Raw genomic sequence first — 24809 nt, forward strand, 5'->3', positions numbered from 1 at the left:
GGACAGCTCTGTGTTTTTATGGGGAGGCATGTTGCACATGCTTCCGGAAGGTTTCAAATTTCCGAGTGTCGATTTGGCTACTGCATGGAGTTTATGGTGGCGTGGCAATCCTGCACAGAAGATCATACCGTTCCGAAAAATATCAACTCGTGATTTGTCGCTGATATCCGAACGCAAAGAGTATTACGAATGGAAATTCATTATGGATCGAATGTCTAAGTTCTACATGGCCAAGCAAGGCTCACCTCCATGCCCTTCGGCCAGTGCGCTGGAGCTGGCAGCATCGTTTGTCGTCGCCAATGGCCTTTTGGACCCTATTCGAACAACCACGTCAAAAAATCGTTCTCGACGGGACGGACAACTACGTGTGTCAACGGCCGCCAGACTTGTCCGGCAAATGGAGCCAACCGCAGACCCTCGGCCCTACCGCAAACGAAACAAGCGAGCTGCAGAGACCTAGTGAGAGCGTTTAAACAGTGATGTTAGAACATGGTGTCAGTTGGATGTGTTGTTCGTACCTTGTGGGCAGATGGGACCGCACTCGGAGTCTTCCAGCATCGGCAGACACATACTCATAAACAGATTCATGAGAGTCAGAAAGATCACATAGGCACAGATGGGTACATTACCTGAGTACAACACACATATATTGCATGTGCATAGTACAGAGCCCGATCGGGTTAGACACGCTGTGCCGCCGTGCGCTTGTCAAGGTCAGCGTGGAAATTGGAATGGCACGTGTGGTCTGGTTTCACGAATTGAATCAATCAAACGAACAAAACATTTTCATTGGACAAAACACATTTCGCCGAAATTGGTTCCTACGAATTCCAATCACAATACAACTCACTATACCAAAAATAGAAAAAGAGGTCCTTGATGTCTTTTTCTAAATCGTGAAAAAAAATAGGTAAATCGATTTTGATTGGCTCATGCTATTTCTGAAAGCAACTTTGAACTCCCCCTAACCAATACATTCGTTTTGCCCGAACGCACGGTAACAAAGCTGATCAACTTGGATGTTATATTTGAGACAGCCACTTTCAAAACCACCAATGTAAACCGACCAGTCCGAAACTCAATTCGCGTGTTCATAAGCATTATCTCTACATAATGACATATCATAATGGTCGCAACGAGCTATATTCATCGAGGTATTTACTTACAAAGAATGTTATATTTGCGTTTTTTGCTACTAGTACACCTTTTTGCAGCTAAGTTGGACGAATGCCCGATGTACAGTGTGTCCAGAAATTATAGACGCACCTAAATTTTCTCGAGTTCGTCATGATGCCACCACCAAATATATAGGGTGCGCACGGCCAAATACATCGGGCATTCGTCCAACTTAAGCAAAAAGGTGTAACAAGACTTACGGAACAACATTTAATATTAATACCAACCTTGTAAATTATGGTTAATATAATTATTGAATTAAAGCGTGGATGACATTGGGATGACATGGGATGAAATTAGTAAGTACTATTGTGCTTTTCACTCGTTTTGGCTATTCACACCGTAAACCTGGGTGTTTGTTACATCGACCCCAGTGTTTTAGATAATCCGTACCGTGATTTAGGATCACGTTTCGTTACAGAATGTAATTATAGGGAGGTCATTTATGCAACTCCCTCGCTTTTGCACATTTGGAAAGTGCAAATCGAAGTTATATCTACTATTCTCGGGACCAAATTGCACAATTCACTGGTCACCATAAACAACTTTTGATATTCCAAATGTCACACAGCGAGGACAAGTGCCGGAGTTCTACCGTACAGCGATGTACGTATGGTGCCACATCGTAGAAAACCACGCCATCTTCTTGTTCCATCGCATAGAACATGCTGGTAGCGTGTACTACGCGATGTAATTAATAGCCAAGGTGTTTTGGTCACTTCAGCATCACATGTGTTTATTGCTCAGAGTTATTTGGTATTTTTAAAACCCCAGTGAATTAGCGGTTACCAGACGCACCCTTACAGTTACAGCAGAAGTACCACTCTTTTACATTGTTAGCCACGTAAAACCGACGCCACAACAAGTGCAAAGCACAACAAGTGCAAAGCACAATACTTACAGTTAATACTACCGTATTTTACGACTCAATGTTGAGTGTGTGGTACACCGATTGGCAACCTCTAAAATTTTGATTTGCTCCATTGGTGATCCCTCCAGATATGCATACCCTTTTATATATTATATCCACGTAGTGGCGCGATATTTGAAAATGACAATTTGAACGAAGGGTTTTGAAATCTGAAACACCACACCCAACCACAGAAAATCTGACGACATGCCTCGACCCACGCGGCGCAAGCCCAAAGAGTACAAATACTCGAGGTACACGTACGAGCAGAAGCATGTTATCTTGTAATACCGGGACTCCCACACTGCGGCGGAAACCATCGACCCCTTCTCCAGCGTGGCAGCTTACTGAGTATGCTGAGTCCATCAACGTCGAGTCGATCAAGGTGTCAGATGTATCACTAACTTTAGGATACAATTAGGAGTGTTTACTTGTTTTGACCAATTATCATCCTATTGTTAACAAACAGTGTCGCGTTAAATCACTGCTTAAATACTACTTTTGTAACAAAATACCTTAAAAAGTAATTGAATTCGGCCACTCAGGCTCCATTTCGTCCGATTCGGTTTTACTCGATTGAAAACGCATACAAATCGCGAAAACACCTACTCCCCACAACGCATTCGAATTGCCAATCAAAGTTAAAACCGTCGGAACAGAAACTGTCTATGCGCAACGGAGTACCACACTCAACATTGAGTCGTAAAGTATGGTAGTATTACATTTGTAATATGATCAAGAGCCTATTGTACGTATACTACTGGTACAATTTATGCTTATCCTTCCAATAGGTCTTGTACAGCTATGGCGAATCCCGAGTCCTTGAAACTGCGGACACTGCCCTTCAACTTCGCGAGGGTGGCCTTGACTGCGCTTGCGTGGTTACTGACGTGTAACTGATGCAAAAACTACTCAAAGTGTTGTTAACGCTAAGCCAGGCCCGTACTCTTGTCGTCGTACCTGGGCCACGATGTCCACTCTATGGGATGCCTCGCGATCGTTTGCACAGAGTCGAGCCAACGCGTGGTCCATGGCAGGGTTGTCCAGGACGTTGATCGATGGCGACGAGTAGAAGGCGACGGTGGACAGAATAGCCACCTATAACGATGTAAAACACGTCTAATGTATCCCTCTTTAGCTCTGTATAACACAAGGTACGTACCCCCAACTCGCACGAATGGTCGTGGTCGAGGCCAGCGACGATCATCGACTGCGTCCACGCAAATAGTTCGTTCACATGCTCGGGGGCTTGTTCGCGCGCTATTTGGTCAAAGCACACTTGCAAGATGGTCATGCTTTGCGGATGATGGCGGTGGTGGGCATCTTCGTCAGTCGACGCGTCGTTGCAGTCCAAGTAAACTTGCTTGGCAATGGCCGACGAGTCCCACACAGTTCGCACCACGGGCAAATGATACAACGCTCCAGATCCTCCTGTTGCCGAAATCATTACTTTCTGCATTCAACACTATCACCGACGACGCACCTTGTAGTGGCAACGTGCCGACAAATTCTTCGTTTGGGATGCTCACCGCTTCTTGGAGCACATGCAACGGTAGACTTCGAAGGACATCGACATATGTTGGAACTAGTCACGAAAACACTCTATTCATAATAACGTGATCGCAGACGACAACATATGTACCGAGTTCTTGAAAGTGCCACAACAATTTGCCCATGTGTGCAATGCCAAGACGTCGCAGGCTCACAGGAACGTGGGGGGTCACTTCGCGCTGCAAGATGGTTAGAGCATAATCGAGTTGGTCGCACGGGGGCTGGGTCGCCAGATGCGTGAGCACTGCCGACGCCACGATGATCAATTGGGCCTTCACTTCCCACCTATTTGCACAGCGCCGTTCAAGCCAGAATTCAGCTCGAGAATCATGGTATACCATGCATGACACGTGCTAAAGGCGGAGACCCGCAGGACCAAGTCGACGGTCAGCGCCGGTTGCCAAGCTAAAAACCGGGGCAGCATTGACAAGCACGCAGCGCGAAGCTTTTCGTTCGGCAAGTCCAAGCCCATACAGCAGTAGTAATAGTACAAGTCGGCGAGAGTATCGTCGAGTTCGGTTTCGAGACCCAGGAGAAGGCTGATGCAGTCAATGAACACTTCCATGACAGGCAGGGCCTCCCGCAGGCGTTTGATCACCTAACACACCACTTATGTTCGAGATTCCAAACCGCCACTCTAGTGATTTTCGGATGGTTTTGTACTTGAATGTGGGCCACCACCTTTGGCGCGGAAAACGAATACACAATCCGCAACAGTGCATGTCGCTTCGATGGCCATGCCGTTAGAAAGGCAGCAAGCCGGGGCAAGGCGTAGTCTGACAATAGCAATGCAGCTGCGTTGGCATCCTACTCACTCCATGAGGAGTTGCGACATGGTTAAACTATGCGGACCCGTTTCACGGCTTGACTGCCCAACGTCGTGTACAGCTTGACCGTGGCGAGGAAAATCGGGTTGTCATCGGCTTGGTCATTCAAGCATGGATGCAACAACCCTGCAAACTAGCCACATCGCCCCCACATGATTTGGTGTCAGGAACCTTTTGTCATGACTCAGGACCAAGGATATACCTTGGCAAAGTCTTTTGGGGATTCCATCAAAGCCCCTGTGAGGACGCCACCAGGGTCGACCACCTGCTCTAGCACCCCCGCAGCGTCGTGGTCGTTGATGATTCCGCCCGTCCACAACGCGTCCAAGAATCCTTCGAACCGGTCCTTTCGGCCATCCATTTGGCTCAACACGGCCGTGCCCGTCAATTTGCGCGAGATGTACTCGTTGAGTAAATCACTGACCCTGCGCTTGACGCTGCCTGCCTTGTCAGGAATGCCGTCCAAATCCAGCTGGTCCACACCGTAGCCAAACTCGGCCTGCCCGGATGATGGCAGCATGGACGCATTGGCTTCCCGCATCGCGCGCAGTTGGGCCAAGTTGAAGTTCTTGTCGTCAATCGTCTTGATCTGCACCTCTTTCACCACGGCGTGTGTACATACGGGCGACTCTTCCCCCACGAGCTTTTGCTTTCGAGGCCGCACCTGCCGCCATGTCGTCAGAAATCCACCACATGAGGGGGGATTTGTTCAGGTACCATCTTGGCGGGCTCGGACGACGACGTTGGGCCTCCGCCGTCCGTGAGCCGCTCCAGCTGCAGCGTCTCCTCGTGCCGAGCGTTGACAGTCCGGGCCTTTTGACCAATTTGGAGTTCGTCGCTCGTTTCGGCAAAGTCTGGACCCCGCATCTTTTCCCGAATGAGGGTCGACCCCGTGGGTTTTGCATACGGCGGGATGTCTTCTTCGACCGGCCGAGGCTGCACCTACCATATTCCACGGGTTTGTAGTTAGCAAGTGGACGATTACAAAAGAATTATAGCTAGGTTTCGGCGACACGTTCACTGTACCGTTTGGAGCTCGCGCTTGGTCAAGCATTGGTACAGTTTTCCGAGGTATGTGACGGCGGCGCCGTTTTCGCAGTGCATGACGCCGTCGGCGGACGATTTGCCGCCGACCGGGTCAAAGTCCGGGATCTTTTGCATGAATTTGAGCAATTGGTCCCAGTTGTCCTTTTTCACTTTGAGTCCGATGCCGTTGTCGAACGAGTGCATAGAAATGTCCTTGTCGTAGTACCGAGACAGGATCTCTGCAATGAGGAACCCGTTCGAAAAGTCTCTACTCACACACACATCGCCATTACGGCGTTGATTCAACATACCAACGGGGTGAGCTTACCGTTTGATGTTTTTGACCGAATAGGCCAAGTCTAGGCTCTGTAGCCATCGAAGCAGCTCCCGATTGAGTTTGTTGGAAGCATTTGCCGATGCCACCCCACCCCCCACCGAAGTCAGGGGCGCCACTGGTACACCAGTGACCGGACTTGTGTTGTTCGACATGCTTGCGGCCGCAGTGTCTGCCTGCCCAGTAGCCACACCCTTGTAACGGTCGTCAGTAACTGACGCGAGTTTTCATTCAAGTGGAGCTTGAGCGAAACCGACAAAGGAATATTGACGATAGGTTCATGCATTTCTATTCCAAGTGCTGCCTAGCGTTCGCAGTACAGTACTGACGTTGCGTTGTTGAGGCCGCCACAGTGTGTGCACAGCTCCACCGACAAGCAACCCTAATCATTCATACAAGGATTCACATGGTAGTATCTCTACCTAACGTTATGGCAATGTCCAATTCTTCAAACCAAAGTTAGAAAGGGTCGAGCCGTCAACATCACTGGTGCCTCTGGGCACCTTTGGGTAAGTCAAAACCTTCTCAGACATGTGGTGTCCTGTATCGTAAATTTACACGCAGCCTACATATATGTACACTTGAAGTACCGTGTATTAATACCGTTAGTTACTATATTCTACTACGCCCTTGTGGTTGTCAACATAGTACTAGTACTTACTCTACGTAGTAATCTGAAGTTTCACCTCATTGCCTACCAACTATTATAATACATCACCACGTTGCACTCAACATCCACTGATATTGAATACAAAGGTGGCCCAATGTCATGCCCGAATTCTCGATGCTTTAGACTGATGCATAATTCCACAACTCGCGACAACACCCCCCAAACAATGTACGACAAACTCGTTGTACTAGCTCAACAATCCTTTGCGTCGCTGTTCGTTGAGCTCGTCGGCCACACGAACGCGCAGCGGTGCTGAGAACGACACGAGCGCGACGCACTCGTCCTGCCGGTTTCGACGAAGGTTGGCGACGTACTGGTGCGTGTTCTGAATCGTCTGTTGCAATGTGCACAGCTTGTCGCTGGGCGACTTGTCTAACGATTCTAGTTCAGTGACGTGGAACTGCAGCGTCACCAAGTTGTCTTGCGCTGATTTCAAGTGCGTGGCCATGAGCTTTAGCTTTTGGTACGCCCGGGCCCACAACTCGGGCATGTTTTGGAGATTTGCCGCGAGCAGGGCAGACGTGCGTTGAAGTAGCAATGGAGAATGCACCACGACTTTGGCTAGCGCTTGCTCTCGTTCATCGTACATGACTTGGAGGTTCTGCCGCGTGACCTGGATGCGACTGGCCGCAGCTCCTGCCGCCGACGACATCGACAACATCCTCACAAAGTCCGCCAGCTGCGTCTCCAGCGTATCTACTTGCTCGTTGACGCCATTAAACCGGTCAAAGAACAGATCTTCCAACGCATTGCTCCCGTCGTCGTCCACGGGACTGTACGTGGCAGGAGCAGAGGAGGACGGGACATTTGAAGGGGTGAGAAACGTCGTGGGCGATTGCTGGGAAGGAGATTGATGGAGGTGGGCCACGGGTGGTGGCGGGGCCATAGTTGAAGTCGGGGATGGTTGGATGGGTCTAAACGTGCTTAAGCTTGGTGGGATCGACGGCGTCACAGACGGCGGTGGCTGGATTCCTTGGCTTGTCGGGGACTTCTTGAATGCATACGTGGACGACGACGGCGACGACGATGTTGAAGACGAAGAAGCAGTCGGAGGGGGTAAGTTGCGAGTTCGAGCGGACCCACCAGAGTTTTGCAGGGGTAGGAAACTTGGAGCGGTCGAGTCGTGAAGGCCGCGCAGTTTCTTTCGAGGGTGGTCTTCGTCGGCCACGTCGCCATTCCACCCACGATCCGGAGTTGTCGCCGCTGGTGGGGGGATGTGCAATGGGTGTGGCTTGAAAAACGGTGCCCGGAGGCTATGGTTCGGTTCGTTTGCGAGTGGCGTTGATGCGGAAGCATGCGGCTGTACAGTGGTGGGAGTTTGAAGCGACATCGTTGTCTCGTCTGTGGCTATCTCAACTGAACCAACGATTCAGGTTATCTAGACTGGACCCAAGTATACCGGTAAGTGCCTACCCATAGCTTTTTGGTGATGTTGTACGGCGGGAATGTGGAGGTGGAGCCGATCAAAGCAGCTGGTACAGTAGACGAGGCTGCACTCGTGGCAATTCACAGTGGTGGCATCGTAAGCACACACTGCACAGACTACAACATACACGCATAAGAGCTACTCCATGCCTTAGGACCATGTTACGATACCTTTGGATTTGCCATCACCGCCTCCCGCCGTCCTTGCCGTCGTGGTCATTTTTGAGTTTTTGTTTTGTGCTTCGTGGATTGGACAAAAATATTCCTTGCGTATTCTTCAACATTCAACCAATCCAGAGTCGTGGATTGAACGTATATCTACCAATCGAATGGAAGCTGTTGCCTGTGCCGTTTCGGTTTCACATTTTTACACTGTTAAACCATCCAACACCAATCTAACGATGATCCGACAACCTCGGTCCTCGGTCGCGTCCCAGAAGCGGACGACGAGAGCCAGTGCCCCCTCCACCGCTGACCGGCCATTTCCACGCTCACTACCACGAGAGGAAATCACAAAAGCCGAGCCAGCAGTACCACCGGTGGCGCCACCAGTTTCGTTGACTTCGGAGGTCATGCAGGGTCACATTCGTCATCTCTTGAGCGGGACGGTGGACGAAGCAAATGCCACGATAGACGTACTCCATGCAGCGAGCAACGACAAAGTATCCATGGAGCTGTTCATTACATTCAGCGGAGTCCCTCCACTGCTTCGCCAAGCCTGTCGCGACCCAACGCTCTCGGAAACCAGCTTGTCTGTGCGTCTCTTGTTCAGTTTGTTTCTGGACCATCATCAAATCGACATTGCCGACAAATTGGTGTCCGCGGCGCGTGTGAAAGGGTCTCCTTTGGAACAACGGAACGCGCTGCACATACTACTCGCGTTCACTCATGTGTTGCCTCTCCCCGACACCCATCCAGTCAAATCGGAAATGGTCGAAGTTACCAAAGACCTCCTCTTGCAGCTCATGCGGTCGTTGTGGCACGGAACGTCTCTCGAAGTCACGTATGCATTGGACTGCTTTAGCTTCATTGCCCTTGTCCCTGCTTACCACGACCCCCTCATGTCTCTTATGGAGCAACCGGTGCCCAAACCGACCCTTTCCAATGGTGCGACTACTCTCACACGGGCCTCCACTTACCTCACCATTTCGCACGAGCTGTCTTCGATGTCGCCCCCATCCAGCCCCCGTCGATCCAGTTGGTTCCGGCGTAAGTCTGGTGCGTTGATCGAGGCTGGCCTGGAGAGGTTCAAAGACTTGCTTGTCGTCAAATCACCGTCGCTGCGCACTGGTATCAACGGCCTCGCCAAGCTGGCCTGCCAAGGCACTCTCACCGAGCGCGAATTGGTCACCGCCATAGTGATGGAATTGGGCAAAAACACTGACAACGACGATGTCCAATGTGTTTGTGGCAGCTTTTGCAAAGCCGTCGTCACGACGCTTGGCAACGGCGACGAGAGCGATATCCACAAGATCCAGGCCATTTCGTGCGTTGACCACTTGGTCCAGAACGAAGGCATGCGCCATCACTTGCTTGAGGCAGGATTGAGCCCCGAGCTGTATTTGCTGGCCCAGCTGGGTGCCGATGGCCCTCGAATCCACGCCGAGAGGCTCTTGGCGTCTCTCTTGGACAAACCGGACGTCCAAGCGTTTTTTAAGCCCCCTGAATAGCCAGGTATTATTGAGGAGGGAATTCGACAAGGCTTAAGCTGGTAATGAAGGGGTTTGTCGCGGGGGGGACATTCGACGATTTTATTGTAGATTCGGTACGAATTTCTAGGACCATACCCAATCTAATGACATTAGATTGGATAACGTTAGTATGAAATTTCTTGTCGCTAATTGGCTAATGGTGGGTCTGGATCACATCCAAGTTTTGCCCAATTAATATTTCAAAAATTTGGTTCAGGGTTATCGTGCGTTCGGGCAAAACGAATCTACAGTATTGACTTCAGTTATTTATGGAATTCGTAGGGAGATTGCCTACGATTTCATATTTAACCAATGAAAACACACCTGTACAATGATTGGATAATTCAATCACAAATCCGTGTTCATCGCGAAACACTATTGACAATCAAATGCAGGCTGCATGATGATACGAGTACTATTAGTACAATTATGCGACGAGGGAATACCATAGTCATGTAGTACTAACGTTACGGTAATATTTTCGACATCAATGTTGACTTTAAGCACGACCCTGTCCGCTTGTGGGGCATCAGTTATCGTCGGACGACTCCAACGTATGTGACCTGTAAAATAGAGGAGGATTGGTCAATTGGAGTCCAGCAATTTGTGATTTTCTTGAGATCTCATTGGATATGAAAATCGTAGGGCCAGCTCCCTACGATTTCGTCACAAATGAAAAGCGAAATTTTATGTTTGCTACAATTTCGTATATAACTTGGAAAAAAATTGAGGTGGAGGATTTCAAAATGGCGAAATCGTAGGGGTGTGCGCGCCCACGATTGTATACAAAAGTCAAGTTCTGGTAATTCTACGGAATTCGTACGGAATTCAAAATGGCGAAATCGTAGGGGTGTGCGCGCCCACGATTGTATACAAAAGTCAAGTTCTGGCCTACGAATTCCGTAGAATTACCAGAACTTGACTTTTGTATACAATCGTGGGCGCGCACACCCCTACGATTTCGCCATTTTGAATTCCGTACGAATTCCGTAGAATTACCAGAACTTGACTTTTGTATACAATCGTGGGCGCGCACACCCCTACGATTTCGCCATTTTGAAAACCTCCACCTCAATTTTTTTCCAAGTTATATACGAAATTTTAGCAAACATAAAATTTCGCTTTTCATTTGTGACGAAATTGTAGGGAGCTGGCCCTACGATTTTCATATCCAATGAGATCTCAAGAAAATCACAAATTGTGGGATTCCAATTGACCAATTCTATATAATCGTACAGGTCACATATCAATGGCGAACATGAGGCTTCCTAGTGGTAATGACATCGATAACGTTAGCATTATGTATGTAGCAGTACGCAAGTTGTACGGTACTACGTTGAACGTAGTAAGTAGTACTTCGTAGGAAGGAGTGACCATTTTGGCAGTGTCAAAGTGATTGACAGTCGAGCTGGACGCGTTTGCCAATCAAGACTTTTTGGAAATTCTTGTGTGGGCAAGAAACACAGAAGACCCGTGAGTTTATCTCTGTTATGAAGCAAGTAACGTTATTGAAGTATTTACGGGTCTCAAGTTGTTGACAGTGGTCCATATTTTCCTCTGTTCTCTATCCATTCAAGTGCACGCAAATGCATAAATTCTCCTTCAGGAGTAACGTTAATATAACGTGGAATGAATGCTTACCTTTGAGGAACTTGACGTACCAGTATGTACTACTAGTATGGCGTTGCATTACTCCATGCAGAGGCAAGTTGAAGTCGTCCGACGATAGCTGATGCCTTGCAAGCGGGCAAGGTCGGGTGACGGCATGGATGCATTCAGTCAGCATTGATATCTGAAATACTAACATAGTACTTGACTATTCCATCGTCGCATAATTGTACTCGTATCATGAAGCCTGCATTGCGAAGGACGATCGTCAATAGTGTTTCGCGATGACCATGGATTTATTGACATGTGAATTATCCAATCACTGTATGAAGAGTTGAGCGAAGTAAAAATCGATGATTACACAACGCGCAGGCGCGTTACAATTGGCGAAGCAGTTTCACAACATGTGGTTCTTGTGTCCACCCTCGCGGAGGAATGTCTTTAAAAAATGATAATCCAAACTCAATTAACCATGAGGCAGCGGTTCCATACGGTTCCATAACATGTGGTTCTAGTGTCGGCCCTCGCGGAGGAATGTCTTAAAAATGATAATCCAAACTCAATTAATCAATTAACCATGAGGTAATTTGTCACATCCCGACACGTAGGTACCGATACCGGTATATTGAAGGTGACATATGGCATTTGATTCTCTGGATCCGGATAAGAATATTGCAATTTATGTCCAATCAAATGCGGACTACTACTTCGGTATACGTAGTACTGTACTCCGATAGTAGGTATATACATCAGTGCAACTTTCGTCGGCTTTTACCGGCCACCACTTCAAGAGTTGAGATGGTCAGAGTACAAAACCTATGCCTCATCTAACTAGAGGTTATTACATTTGAACGGTATCCAGATTTATTGAACGTTTTTCAGGGTTAGTTTACTGTAAAACAAATCACCTACACTGCCCACCACACGACACCTTTTTACATACAAAATTCAGTTACAATGAATGGATCGAAAACTTACATTAACAGTTGCGATTAGAATACTGCAATCAAACATGATGAACCGCCGATACATCATGTTTGATTGCAGAATTCTTAGTACTGTAACATTATGGAGGACGTGTACTGTACCTGAGTGCACACCACATCTGATTATATGCATATTGTTTTTTGTTGCCAACCATTCACAATGAGGGAATTGTACAGTATCATTCACAACGCTGTGCGAAACACGTTGCACCACCTCGAGCAGCGATAGGTGGCCGCAATCGTATGGGTAATGTGGGGCATTTTCTATAGGTACCGACAGTAGGTGGGTGATTCATGTATGTACACGTACCAAGGTACAGACAGCTAACTTAGCTCTACTCGAGAACAAACAAGCTATATTTGCTTATAGGTATTGGCAATCATCTTTTGTATTCTCACCGAGGTGTATGTATACCTGGCAAGCTTTCGCTCCAAAATGCTGTCGAAATCAAGCCAAGCGATCCATCAGTTCAATTATCCAATCTAATTGGCTATAATAATTTTGGATACCCGTGTGATTGGCCCAAATAGTACAATTCGCCACGAATTTACTCGGATCATCATTTGCAACCATCAGGGGTTGCATGAAGAAACGTCGTAAGAATCATATGCCGCGTGAAGTAGCAACAATGTCTGGTCATCGCACACTATGAACGTCATTGTATGCTGCGAAGCTGCATTTTTTGACAGGCCTTATCAGGTGAACGACGACAAGTCAGGTCATGAGGCTGGTCAAATGCTCGACAATTGTAACATGTTGCTTCGTGGTGCTGTCGACTGCTAGTGTTGATGGACAGCGTCTTGTGAATGGAACGAATTCGTCAACACCTTCCCCAGATCCTCCTATCACTTCTGGCCCCGTCCTCCCGACCAATCCTCCTTTGTCCCCAACTGACGCACCGGTGACGCCGCCTGCTTCTCCTTCTACGGAGCCTCCCGCGCCACCTCAGACACCACCACCATCGCTGCCGCCGCCTTCGTCGCCCGTGGTTCCCGTGACGGAGCCTCCAGTAGCTCCACCAAGTCCTTCAGAATCGACCCCATCCCCATCTCCTTCAACGAGTCCTCGCCCAGCTTCGTCAACGTCCCAACCCGACACACCTACGCCACCCTCGTCGGAGGATCAACCAACGGAGGTTCCGTCGGAAGAACCACCAACATCCCCGCCGCCTGCTTCGTCATCGAACAGCATCCCCATCGTAACCCCAAGTTCCGTGCGAGCTTCCCCCACGTCCGGGTCGACCCCTAATGAAGGTCTTTCGACGGGGGGTTCGATCGGGATTAAAACCGTTCCTGCTACTCCTGTGCTGACCTTGACCCCATTAGGTCCACGTGAAAACGGCAAATTCGACACTGCACCCCCAACCAGCGTGCAACTTTCCCCTGCGTCCCCGTCGACAGCTCCTGAATCCATCGTTACTTTCAGTGCATCGCCGTCGTCGAATTCGTCCTTGTTTACCACGCTGGGCTCAGTTCTCGCGGCGGTCGTGGTGTGTGGCATGGTCGCGTTTGTGTTTGTGCAACGGCGACGCCGCCGCCAGCACGGACTCGCCAGCATCGACGAAGATGACATGCGTATGGCACCTCAAGGTGTCTTTGTGCCCCACGCGACGTCCAGGTCGGGCTCAACGAGCTTGAGGTTCCACGAGCAGTCCACCCTTTCGTCACGGTCCCATCTCCCCGACTCACCGACCGCTGACTTGTCCGAGCTCTCGACGATGCAAAACCACACTGCATTCGATGCGTTCATGTTGTCATTGCAGAGAAAGAGTCCCTTGGCCAGTCAACGATCGGCGTGGCACGCTGCCGCAGACGATTTCGACGAAGCAGGCTCGTACGGAAGCCACGCGAGCAACTCGTCTGAACTTGGGTATCGTTCGTCGCTCGACAGTACTAGTAGTACCGGGTCCAAGTCCCTTCATAATTTTGATTTGTAACCATGGAGTGGTGTATTGATGTATATATATGACGCAGGCTTCCGATAGATAGTACCTATTTTTTGCGACTGTCTAAAATGGCGCCTCAGCCAATAGATTTCCCGATATTCGACGACCTCGATCATATACTGTACTAGTAATTGTTTGCAAATGCAAAATATCGATAATTGTTCAAGTATATTATTTCACAAGATGTACGATTATGCGTACGAATCGACTAATTTGTAATTTTATTGAGCGACTCTGTCTATATTTACAGTTAGCTCAATATATATTTATTCACTTAAGTACGACTTCGAAGTACGTCAATATACTTGTTCGTCAGAGACGTACTTAAAATGGTCATCGAAGGACTTACCAGTGCGTTGACAGTGAATCTCCAGCTTAAGGTTACTGAATTTAACTACAGGTTTCCTAATCATTCATGTGCATGCCCACAAGGCGAAGAAACGATGCACGCTGACGTTACTGTTAATACTTCGTACTACTTACTACTACGTAGTATTAATTGTACCTATTATAATAGTATTAATTTATAAATCCATGTAAAAATGTGAAAGTTTACTATGCTTACTTACTGTACTTCGAAGTACAGTAGTATAGTACAATAAATTACTTCGAAGTAATACTATTATAGGTATAGTAAATCGAACTTCGAAGTAGTATTGTACTGCGAATTAATCTGAGTATATTTATCACTGATTGCCTATAATATTTTATGTGGAAGGCATTTTAGCCAATAAATTGCCGCAGCGAGGTTTGCGCGAGTGAATAATCCGGATAAGGAAGACTCCCGCGCCTTTTTCACAAAATTGAACGTGAAAGCCTTCGCTGAGGTCACCGCCCGCAGACGCTGCTGAAGGGATGTCGACGCAAGAAACCTTGGGAGGTTGCTCCTTAGATGTGCCCATGGACATGAGCGTGGAGAACTGTTTCTTCTTTCCGCAAGCACCAGCGCGGGTTGTATTCAGCATAGGGTCCCACGACACAGCGGTGGAGTCGTTGTCCCTTGCACTGCATCCCGGAGCAATGCCAAGCGCCCATGCAAATGTGGCATCGATATCCGTCATATCCCACCTAGGGACTGAACTGGAGCTACAGGGTCACGTTGATGGAAGTCTGCATTTGCTGCATTACCAAGATCGCAGAGTGTTGCTTCGCTACGACCTGTCCAAGAACACAGACCCGATTACACAAGTTTCGTTGCACGTTGCGGAATCAAGACTCGAAATTGTCGTTCTCCTTCGCAGTGGCAAACTCTTGTCGGTCGAAGGACTCTGTGTGGATGACGTTCTCCTCCAATCCCCACCCGTTCCCATGTCGACATTGTTTTCAAAAGTGCGCCTTCGTGTGGGTGCTGTCGGCCCTTGCCGCAACGATCAACCATCGCTGGTACTTGATCATACCCAATCTACCGGAGACGGATTAACATTGTTCGTAGATGCAAATCCGTCGCACCGCCACGTCCACGGATATAATCGTTGGAAACCATGGACAGTCTTGCATTAGTCGGTGGATCTCTCAAACCAGCACCAACCCTGACGAAAAAGCACTGCATACCTTTACCGTACATGTGTTTTTGATCTCTGATATACGTCGTGTCTAACAGAGTTTCGTAGGAACAAGCTATTGTCAGTCACAGTGCATTTCCGTTGCTTCAGCAGTTGCATGTGGGGAACTCGGGCGACGTGGTCGTGGCCGTGTCGCGCCATTCAATTGCATGGTGCGGTTCAATATGTAGTACAATTCAAACACACCACACGAAATGTAGGTGGGACGCAAGCAGCTCGATGGAATTCCTGTATGAGCACTCGGTCTCCCCTCAAGTGATACAGAGCTCGGCTTGCTTTGCACACGATCCATGGAAGGTTGCTATTTCGACTACTCCGGGTCCACAGTCATCTTGTACGTTTGTGGATGTTTCCATCGTCAGCGTGACCTTCAAAGGCCCACGGGAGTTGGTTGCCACTGTATCGATCAAAACATGTGGCTCGTTCCCGTACATGTCGGCGTTCTTGTTCTCCGACGGCGTCGATGGCCTCGTAGTTGGTGCATTTACCCGTCGCAATGCTGCGATATTCAGAATCAACGTGGGTCCCGACCACGACCTGCCATGTCCGAGCACCGCCGCGGCCGCCGACGGCTTCCACGCCACGACTTTGTCGACGACAGCAGCGTTGGACGATCTGTTTCAACGCGCGCAGCAAGATCATGTGCATTTGTCCTCCATTTCTCGCGACGAGTTTCAAACGACGTTGTGGGCTGCACTGGACGCGAACCCGGACCTTGTGACGCCGTGCCTGGCCCAAACGTTTCTCCAAACCAAGTACTTGGATTGGTTGATGCAAGATTTGAGCGAATGGACGCCCGACGACGCGGCCGTGTCGGCGCAACATGCGCGGTGGATTTCGTTTCAGCTCATGTCCAACTCGACCGAGTTCTCTGCGCCGCTGTGGCACGAGTTTCGCACGGCCAACTTGGTGACGATCCTCCATTTGTTGCTTAGCCAAGGCGCCATGGGCCGCCTTCAAATCCTATGGCGGCGACACGTGTGCCTCCAACTCGTCGACGCGTTCTCCGTGCAATTGTTGCCGTTGGACGTGCCTGCGGCCACTGTAACCCATTGGATTCGCCACGAAGTGCTGCCGGTCCATCAGTACTTTAACGTGCCCGTGGACAAGCTTGCGCTAGGTATTGTAGAACGAGCCAAGGTGATGGCCACCGAAGGCGACATCGAAGGCGCGTTGCTGTGGACGACGGTAGTATGCCCTCAACTGTTGCCGCCAGAACGTCTGTGGAAGCAATCGAAAGCGCATGAACACGACCCCGCCCGGCAAGTACACATTCAGCTGCAGCAGTTGGTGTACTTGGTACGTTTCGTATGGCAACTTTCAAGGCACGACCTTGAACGGGGGGATCTCGTGATGTATCTCTCTCCTCGTAGGGCAAACAATTCGACTTTTACGTGTCGTTCCAAGCATTGCAATCGGTAATATGTCCAGCATAGACTGGAGAGAATTTTTTTTACTCATGTATACTTTATTCTACAATAGGCAAGTGTACCAGGCTTGGCCATGGCAATGCTCGATCGAGTGCAAGTGGCCGACATGTTGCCCACGGAATTGGCCAACCACGTCGAGCCGTTCCTCGCCATCACGTCGAAATCGGCCTTGGACGATATTTTAGTCGACTATGTTATGGAAAAGGCGGCTGAAATACCGGTATAAACTCTACCCGACATGTACAAATCCGGTACATTTTGAACGTGGTCAATGTATAGTTTGACGAAGCGCGGTGCTGTATTCTGTTGGACAAGATTGTGTCCATGGAAAAGCGAGCCAAATCGGCGTTGGCAGTGCTGCAATCCATTCCGCTACCATATCAGCGATCGATGCTGGACTTGGCAGTTCACGCGGCAAGCTGGCCAAGTGCGTACCAAATGGAATTGCAGGAACAACTGCGCTTGATGCAACTCGAGGTTCGTTGTGATCTATTTGTCGATTGGGCATATTCTCCCCTTTCAGTCAAACTTTGGATGTTCGTGGTGAAAATTAATATATTCACCAACACCATCAATCGAGTCGTTGATATTGTCTTTCTTTTACCCAAAATTTGGTTGACTTTTGTGCGGATGCTTTGCCAAATCTATCGATCGATTCATTGTATGTAAAAATGGTCTAATGTCACACTAATTTAAGAGTCACACAGTAATTCGATGTTAAATTGGTCGAAGAGTGGATTTGATTGGGTACTTGATTATAGATCGGGTTTTGATTGGTCGTATATCGATTGTATGCCGATTTGATGCTGCTGATTCGATTGAGCGCCCAAACACTCCAATTTCGAATATATCGACAATATTTCACATCTTTTGTAGTACCAGTATATACGTGATATAAGTTTCGATGTGTGCATGGTTGATGACAAAATTTGATTGACCACTTGATTAATGTGGACTGGGGGTTTGATTTTTGGTTTGAAATTATTATAACAGAAACTGTGTGACCAAGTAATTATAATGTAAGGTAACGCATCGAATTCTCGGAAGACATCGAATTCTCGGACACTAAACTTTTAACCAATAGATGCACTCCATTTCTGAGGGATTGCGTACTATTGGCTGTATTATTATTATTTGCGCACCCTATTGGCTGAATTTTTATTCGACCCAAAATGTCTTTTTTTAGTACCATACAAATCCTAGATGTTACGATTCCGAGAAATAGCGTTTCACAGACGATTTCTGCAAAGCAATATTAAATTTCACAACTCTCAGAGTTGTAGGTCAATTTGTGCAATTCGTCGCACAAAAAACAGATTTTGAATTATATTATCCAGACATATTATCTATGTTTCTCCATTCTTCTTACTTTTTGTATGAGATGTGGAATTGAAAATTTGGGTCAAAAAGTTTCCGAGAATTCTATGCGTTACCTCAGTTGTTTTTAGTCATCTTTGCTCCTATTTTAATATTATTTTTAAAGTTTATGAAAAACAAAGTTTTTAAATTGGTCGATCGATTGTCTGCCGACGACAATATGGTGTCCAATAATTTTGAATCGAATTCTTGACAGCAATAATACTACTATATAGGAACTGTTTGGCAAGTACGGGTTGAAGTACGACATCCACGACGTTTGGTTGCCCGCGCGGTTTTGCCGATACCTGTGCACGCAAGTGGACAACCCTGATGCATTTCCGGATGCGTTGAACCTGGCGCAAGCATCGCACCAGCTTCGACGGGAACGGGTAGTGGTTCAGTATATGGAAAACTTCTTGTTAGCGCCTCCGACACACGACGGCACGCGGCACCCCTCACAGTTGCTTGAATCTATCGAGGTACTCTCTCTCTTTGCACGTACATCGACACTTTTCCACGCTCGGTCGTAGGTCCTTGCCGCGCCTCTAAAGTGGACCGTTGCCGTTGAAGTGGTGCAGTTTGGGCTGCTCTACTTGGATACGATTCCCCACATGGGCCAAGCATTGCTGTCGTTTGTGTCGTCGTTGCTGGCCCAAAGCCCGAGCCACCGCGGGTTTGAACGCGTCGTAAACACCACGTTGCAACTGGCGCTGCGCCAAGTGCACCAACTCCGGACACTGTACGACGTTCCGCTGTCGATGGAAGCATTTCAAGCTCGGTCACAGCATCCACAAATCTTGTTGCCGCTGCTTCAACCGTGGCTGGACGCGTTGCGCCACCAACCTGCGCCGTCCCTGAAACGAAAGCGACACATCCCCACCGTTGCTGTCGTTGTATCGCGGCACATGACGATAGAAGGAACGAATGCGCTGACGAGAACCCAGCAATGCAGCCTGCTTCTGGGCATGCCCACGGGGGAATTTCGCGCGTTCCTGGGCGTCCAAGCGGCCTCCATAGGCGACGTGGACCAAGCCCTACGATTCGCGCGGAATACCAACGCTACGGCGATGAAACAAGTGGCCGTTGCCCTGTTGAAGTACATGGTGGTGTCCAGTCAGATCAGCCATCGAAGACTGCGGCTGGCTCGGGACTTGCTCGTGAATTGCGTGACCCACGAATCCTGCACCGCCACCATGGACCAAGATGTGACACTGTTGAAGCAAGTGGCGCTGCTTTGTTCGATCCACGACCACACGACGGATCAGTCGGATGCCCGGGACGAGTTGTTTCAAACGTATTTGCCGTGGAGGGTACGTGTGTGTTTATGCGACAGGGTTTTGATTTGTATTTGGGTAGATTTACGAACATTGGTACCGGGAAGCCGCGGTGACCCTGAAGTCGTCGGTGCTTCCGTTGGCGATGACGTACGCCATGTCCCAACAACACCCCGCCGCGACCACCGAATCCATTGCGTTGTCTGCCAAGCAGTTGATTTCCTATCTTGTGGATGTGCAAGCACCGCAACTCGCGTTGTCTGTGCTTTTGAGCGCCCCCGTCATCCCAGACGATGCCGTCGAGGTGCCATATCTTTTTGTGCTGTTGAGAATTCTCTTTATTGAGTCGAACGGTTCCCTTTGTAGGTGTTGGCCCAACAACAAGATCAAATGCTGTCACACATTCTGTACGCCCATCACATCGACCGCGATTTGGCTTTGGGGTATGTAGCCCCCATACCTTTTCCATATACAAGTTCATATATATTGCCTTTCTTTTACCCAAAATTTGAACTTTTGTGCTGATTCTTTGCCAAACCTATCATCGATCGATTTTCTTTGTCCTGACTTATGTATGTAAAGATCGTTCAGTATCACACTAATTTCAGTCGCACACTAATTCGATGTTGAATATTGGTCGAAGAGTGGATGATTTGATTGGCCACTTGATTCGTGTTGTGGGTTTTGATTGGTCGTATATCGATTTGGTTATTCTGGTCATTCGATTGAGCACTCAAACACTGCAATTTCGAATCCACTTGACAGTATTTATGCGTAGGTACATGCTGAGCATGGATCAGCAAACCGCGTTTTCAGCGTTAAACAAACGACTGGTGCGGGAAAACGTGTACAATGACTTTGCGAGGCTCCAACAGGTCCGACACTCGTTCATTCCTTTCTTTTCATATTCTAACCGTGTATATCTTGTAGTTGGCCCAGCTTGGGTCCCAAGTAGCCCGAACGTGGCAGCAGATTGGCTTTTTGCACATTTGCACCGAGCTCGAAATCAATTCCAAGTGGTGGCATCACTTGAACCTGTTGGGGATTACCTGCGACCACAAAGTACAGTCTCAATACACTATATATATATATAGTGTAGTGAGTATATATCTGTGTGTGAGCGTGGAGGTGGGGGGGTGCTGACTGGTCGAGTGATGAAAACGTAGGCGTTTCGCAGCGATCGTCGAGATCACAAAGCCATCCAAGACGTGGTCCCGTTGCTCCTGGATGCGACGAGCTTGGATTTGTACTGTGCGCTGGAATTTACGCGCCAATACAACATCCCAGACAGTGTGCCGTGCTTGCTTTACGTGAAAGCGCTGCTGTTGACGTCGAGCGACTACAAAAGTCAAATCGTCGGTGTGTTGGAGGATGTACACGAGCACGAGGTATTGCAACCAAGTGTCCCCAACATGGTCATGTCACACATTTCTTGTATTTGATGGGGTACTGTAGTTGATCCCGTTGCTACTGAGCGTACTGCCAAAACTCTCGGGCACCGACTACGACCGGCTGCTGTTTGTGTTCAACTTGCTGCAGAAATCCGCCTACACCGAACAAGACGAAGTCCAGAACCGAGTTCAAGTGCTGCACTTTCTACAACATTACACTCCCCAGCTGTGTTTCCACGCCATCATGTCGGACCCGTGGAGCGTGCTGGCGTCGCAATTGACGGCCACCACTGTGGTTGGTGGACAGTTGAACTCTTTATATTGTCCTTTTACCCAAAATATGGACTACTTTTGTGCTGAATCGCCAAACCTACATATCGATCAATTCTTTGTACTGAATTTTGTATTGGTATCACACTAATTGAAGTCAAACACTAATTTGACGTTGATGATGGTGATTTCCTGCAACCGGATTGGCTCAATTCTTCTGCCGATGATTCTTGTGTACTTTATTTGGTTGTGTCGATTCATTCTGGATGTCGCTCCAGTTTAGAATAATACTCACAACAATATCAAATATATTTACTAGGGCCAACTCGTGTCGTTGTGTACGCCGTTGGACATTGACGCAGACGAAATGTACATGCGCCTGATCAAAAACATGATTCAAGGCGATCCGTCGTCGTTGTCGTTTGATTCGTTCCGCGGTATTTTGAGCAAATTTAGCCAAGTCGACCACAAGGTACGACGTACATTCTGACCTTTATTGCATCCTTTTACCCAAAATTTGGTTGACTTTTGTGCGGATTTTTCGCCAAATCTATCGATCGATTGTTTGTCCTGACTTTTGTGGTTCGATGTTGATATTGGTCGAAGAGTGGATTTGATTGGCTACTTGATTAGTGGTCTGGTTATTTTGATTGGTCGATCGATTGTCTGCGGATCACTCCAATATCGAATAATCGACATGACAATATATGATGGTCGTTTGTGATGATTTCTCCGATAGATTACAACGGCGGAATGGTTGAGCAAGAAGATTCCCCGCTCGTCGTTTGCGATCTCGGCCGTGCAGTTTGCGTTGGACATGTCACAACAACCCAACCACCCAAAGACCCAGCGCCTCCAGCAAACATTGGTGCAACTGCAAACAACCGAGTGCTGGAACGCCATGAGCCAGGAATTTGACGGCGCGGCGCTACCCGAGCCGCAGGACTCGCCCAAGAAACTCATCGAACTCGTCTATTTTAAGTACGGCCAGCAAGCGTGGACCACCCAGACCAGCGTCGTGCACGACACAGCTTTGAAAATCGCCACGTTGAATGACGCCGACTTGGCTACGATCCAGCACGAAATCCGGTGGAAGTGGCTGTCGGCTCGACACACCAAGCCACCCACCCAGCAAACCGTGTGGAATTATCTCACCGACGACGACGAAGACGCTCGACTGGGTCGGTTGCTGTACATCAGTTGGACGGGTGACCCCAATGTCCTGCACGAGCTGGTCAAGTACGCATGCGATCCCGTCCCCAGGGCTGGGTTGACCTACCGCGTCAAGTACCGCGCCCTCCAAATCGTTCAACAGATAGCCGATACATTTCAGCTGGAAACGGAGACGTTGATCCCAGACTCGATGGCCGTGCCGTTGTCTGAATTGAAGCAGGTACGTGTCGGAGTTGTCGAGTTCTTTGAAATGTGTGGCCTGCGACTTCTCGCCCATCTCTCTACTTTGCATGTATAAGAGTGTGTGCCCTTTGGCGTTTTCCGAGCCTTTTGTGTGTGTCTTGTGTGGGTACTGGTTTTCACAATGTGTGGTGCTAGTCGTGCCGTCTCTTGGTTATGTTTGAAGAACTGCAGCATCCGCACTCGCTGGCGTCGTTTGTCAAGTCCGACAAGGAGAGTCTCGTGCGAGGTTTATGGCGCGAACACTATCACGACCCGGCGGTGGTGATCTTGATCAGTGAGCTCATGGTGTCGTACGCTATTGCCAACGACTCGCTTTGGCATCGCGTGCTGCAGCAAATGGTCTCGCTGTCCATGTTCCCAACGCTATTTCACTTGCTGCGACCCCTCATTCGTCAGTTTCCGTCCGTGGTACTTACTTGAGATGGTTTGGGTGGCATTTTGATCGCTCGACGATGACGTTGTAGGACTTAACACCGTTCTTTGAGCAAACAATTCGGTGGCCGTTGCAACACATGGACAAGGACATCGTACCTGCCAACGTGGAATGCATCCTCGAGGAAATTGTGTTTCTGATCCAACAGTGCCCGTTCATCCAGAGTCTCAACGTAGTAGACATTGTCCAGTTGCTGCACACCATGTCGACGCAATTCGAGATGTTTTCCCAGTATGCAGTGCAAAGTGCGTTCGGCATCCCCCAAGTAGCGGCGCGCACGGCGTTGTTGTGCCACCTGTGCGACACCAACCACGCCTACGTGGTTCCAATTTTTGAGTATTTGGCCAACCTGTCGCCGCTGGACGTTGTGGACGCCGACTTTTTCGCTTCGTATATCGTGTCCCATCCACAAGCTCAACAAACGCTGGTGCAGTCAGTGTATGGCCAAAGGTATTGCGAGTGGATCGCACGGCGTCCAGACACTTCTGCGATGGACCACGCGCTTGCGTTTCTGTACGTGTTCTTCAAAGGCTTCATCTTGACTGGTGCGTGTCTGAATGATGATGTCGTGGTGGCAGGTTGGAACACCGCCGATTCGACGACGCGAACGACTTGATAGCACGCCATTTCCGCCAATTTCCCCACAAACAACAACATGGGGACGCACCAACCATCGTCCAGTGCTACTTGGGCCAAACGACGTCGCCCGTCTTGGCTCGGTTTCAAAATGGCGCCTCATTGGACGACCAAGGGGGTTTATAATCGACGGTAACGTTATACATGACGGTGCACTCGAATTTATTGGACCACCGCTATCCACGATGCAGATTATTCTGTCGTCTACGCTTGGTTTGCTTTACCTATGATGGACGAACGAAACGTTCACTGTGACTTTTACTACTCGACAACTACTTCATCTCCGCAGAATCCAACCATTGGGTTATTGCCGACATTGAACTACACTTTGACGCTCAAATAGTATCCTCAATACCCAGGCTTTTGTGCATGATAAAGCCAGCCAGCCAGCCTTGAAGCGCAAGTTTAGTGACCATCATTTACTCAACCAACCCTTGCACTTGGATTATCGGGGTTCTCTAACGCAATGGTGGCAGCCCAGCCGTCTTTAACGACATCACACTCGTACCTCTAGCCCCAAGCAAAAAACAAACCGACGCTTGATATTATCACGAATTGCAAAGTCAACCCACCAAGCATACATTTTGAACGTTGGCACTACTCGAGACAACAGCGCTGCCAGATTGAGGAGAAATTCACCACATATTCGTATTCAAAATGTCCAAGTTGGGCAAGCGCGACTCGATTTTAGTGTCACATGTGTTTGAACTGACTGCGAAATGGAGTGTAAAGTCGAACATTTGTCATTTGTTTGGAAAATGCATGGTTTTGGGTGCATCTCGTAACCGGAAATATTGCAATATTCAGGCCCAAAACGCCATTTTGGGACCGAAATCAACAAATCTGATCAAAATTGAAACATGTCTTGCTTGAATAACCCAAATCCAA

The 24809-nt window shown here is 48.6% G+C and overlaps 6 protein-coding genes across 8 annotated transcripts; 1 reads left to right on the plus strand and 5 right to left on the minus strand.

Annotated features, from left to right (window-relative positions):
* Window positions 1-222: 222 nt before the first annotated feature.
* H257_01674 (hypothetical protein) lies at window positions 223-558 on the minus strand (the record flags this gene model as incomplete). Its single annotated transcript, XM_009824989.1, has 3 exons — window positions 223-314; window positions 376-456; window positions 519-558. The coding sequence occupies 3 exons, from the start codon at window positions 556-558 to the stop codon at window positions 223-225; spliced, it is 213 nt and encodes a 70-aa protein (XP_009823291.1).
* A 2227-nt stretch (window positions 559-2785) lies between these two features.
* Window positions 2786-6028, minus strand: H257_01675 (hypothetical protein). 3 transcript variants are annotated; one of them, XM_009824990.1, is made up of 12 exons: window positions 5819-6028; window positions 5491-5758; window positions 5182-5406; window positions 4667-5128; window positions 4490-4597; window positions 4301-4444; window positions 3976-4235; window positions 3729-3922; window positions 3570-3671; window positions 3249-3517; window positions 3047-3184; window positions 2786-2994 (listed from the first exon to the last, which is right to left on the minus strand). In XM_009824990.1, exons 1-12 carry the CDS (start codon window positions 5977-5979, stop codon window positions 2863-2865), a joined length of 2463 nt encoding a protein of 820 aa, XP_009823292.1. In that variant the 5' UTR covers window positions 5980-6028; the 3' UTR covers window positions 2786-2862. The 3 variants fall into 3 exon arrangements, with proteins under 3 accessions (XP_009823292.1, XP_009823294.1, XP_009823293.1); XM_009824992.1 differs by having other exon boundaries at window positions 2786-3184; XM_009824991.1 differs by having other exon boundaries at window positions 3047-3517.
* Window positions 6029-6579: 551 nt separating this feature from the next.
* Window positions 6580-8146, minus strand: H257_01676 (hypothetical protein). The gene is made up of 3 exons (XM_009824993.1): window positions 8091-8146; window positions 7908-8036; window positions 6580-7850 (listed from the first exon to the last, which is right to left on the minus strand). Exons 1-3 carry the CDS (start codon window positions 8137-8139, stop codon window positions 6682-6684), a joined length of 1347 nt encoding a protein of 448 aa, XP_009823295.1. The 5' UTR covers window positions 8140-8146; the 3' UTR covers window positions 6580-6681.
* A 154-nt stretch (window positions 8147-8300) lies between these two features.
* On the minus strand, window positions 8301-9702 carry H257_01677 (hypothetical protein). The gene has a single exon (XM_009824994.1). It carries the CDS (start codon window positions 9436-9438, stop codon window positions 9055-9057), a length of 384 nt encoding a protein of 127 aa, XP_009823296.1. The 5' UTR covers window positions 9439-9702; the 3' UTR covers window positions 8301-9054.
* A 3450-nt stretch (window positions 9703-13152) lies between these two features.
* H257_01678 (hypothetical protein) lies at window positions 13153-14162 on the minus strand. Its single transcript, XM_009824995.1, has one exon. It carries the CDS (start codon window positions 13775-13777, stop codon window positions 13328-13330), a length of 450 nt encoding a protein of 149 aa, XP_009823297.1. The 5' UTR covers window positions 13778-14162; the 3' UTR covers window positions 13153-13327.
* Window positions 14163-15050: 888 nt separating this feature from the next.
* H257_01679 (hypothetical protein) lies at window positions 15051-24193 on the plus strand (the record flags this gene model as incomplete). The annotated part of the gene is made up of 20 exons (XM_009824996.1): window positions 15051-15533; window positions 15583-15708; window positions 15761-15864; window positions 15913-17011; window positions 17086-17130; window positions 17195-17362; window positions 17422-17619; window positions 18735-18980; window positions 19032-19811; window positions 19858-20079; window positions 20142-20218; window positions 20554-20650; window positions 20706-20837; window positions 20942-21163; window positions 21231-21461; window positions 21756-21908; window positions 22176-22829; window positions 22988-23260; window positions 23317-23798; window positions 23864-24193. The coding sequence occupies 20 exons, from the start codon at window positions 15051-15053 to the stop codon at window positions 24045-24047; spliced, it is 5976 nt and encodes a 1991-aa protein (XP_009823298.1). The 3' UTR covers window positions 24048-24193.
* Between the last annotated feature and the right edge of the window lie 616 nt (window positions 24194-24809).

This window comes from Aphanomyces astaci (assembly GCF_000520075.1).
Source record: "Aphanomyces astaci strain APO3 unplaced genomic scaffold supercont1.3, whole genome shotgun sequence".
Lineage (NCBI taxonomy): Eukaryota > Oomycota > Saprolegniomycetes > Saprolegniales > Verrucalvaceae > Aphanomyces > Aphanomyces astaci.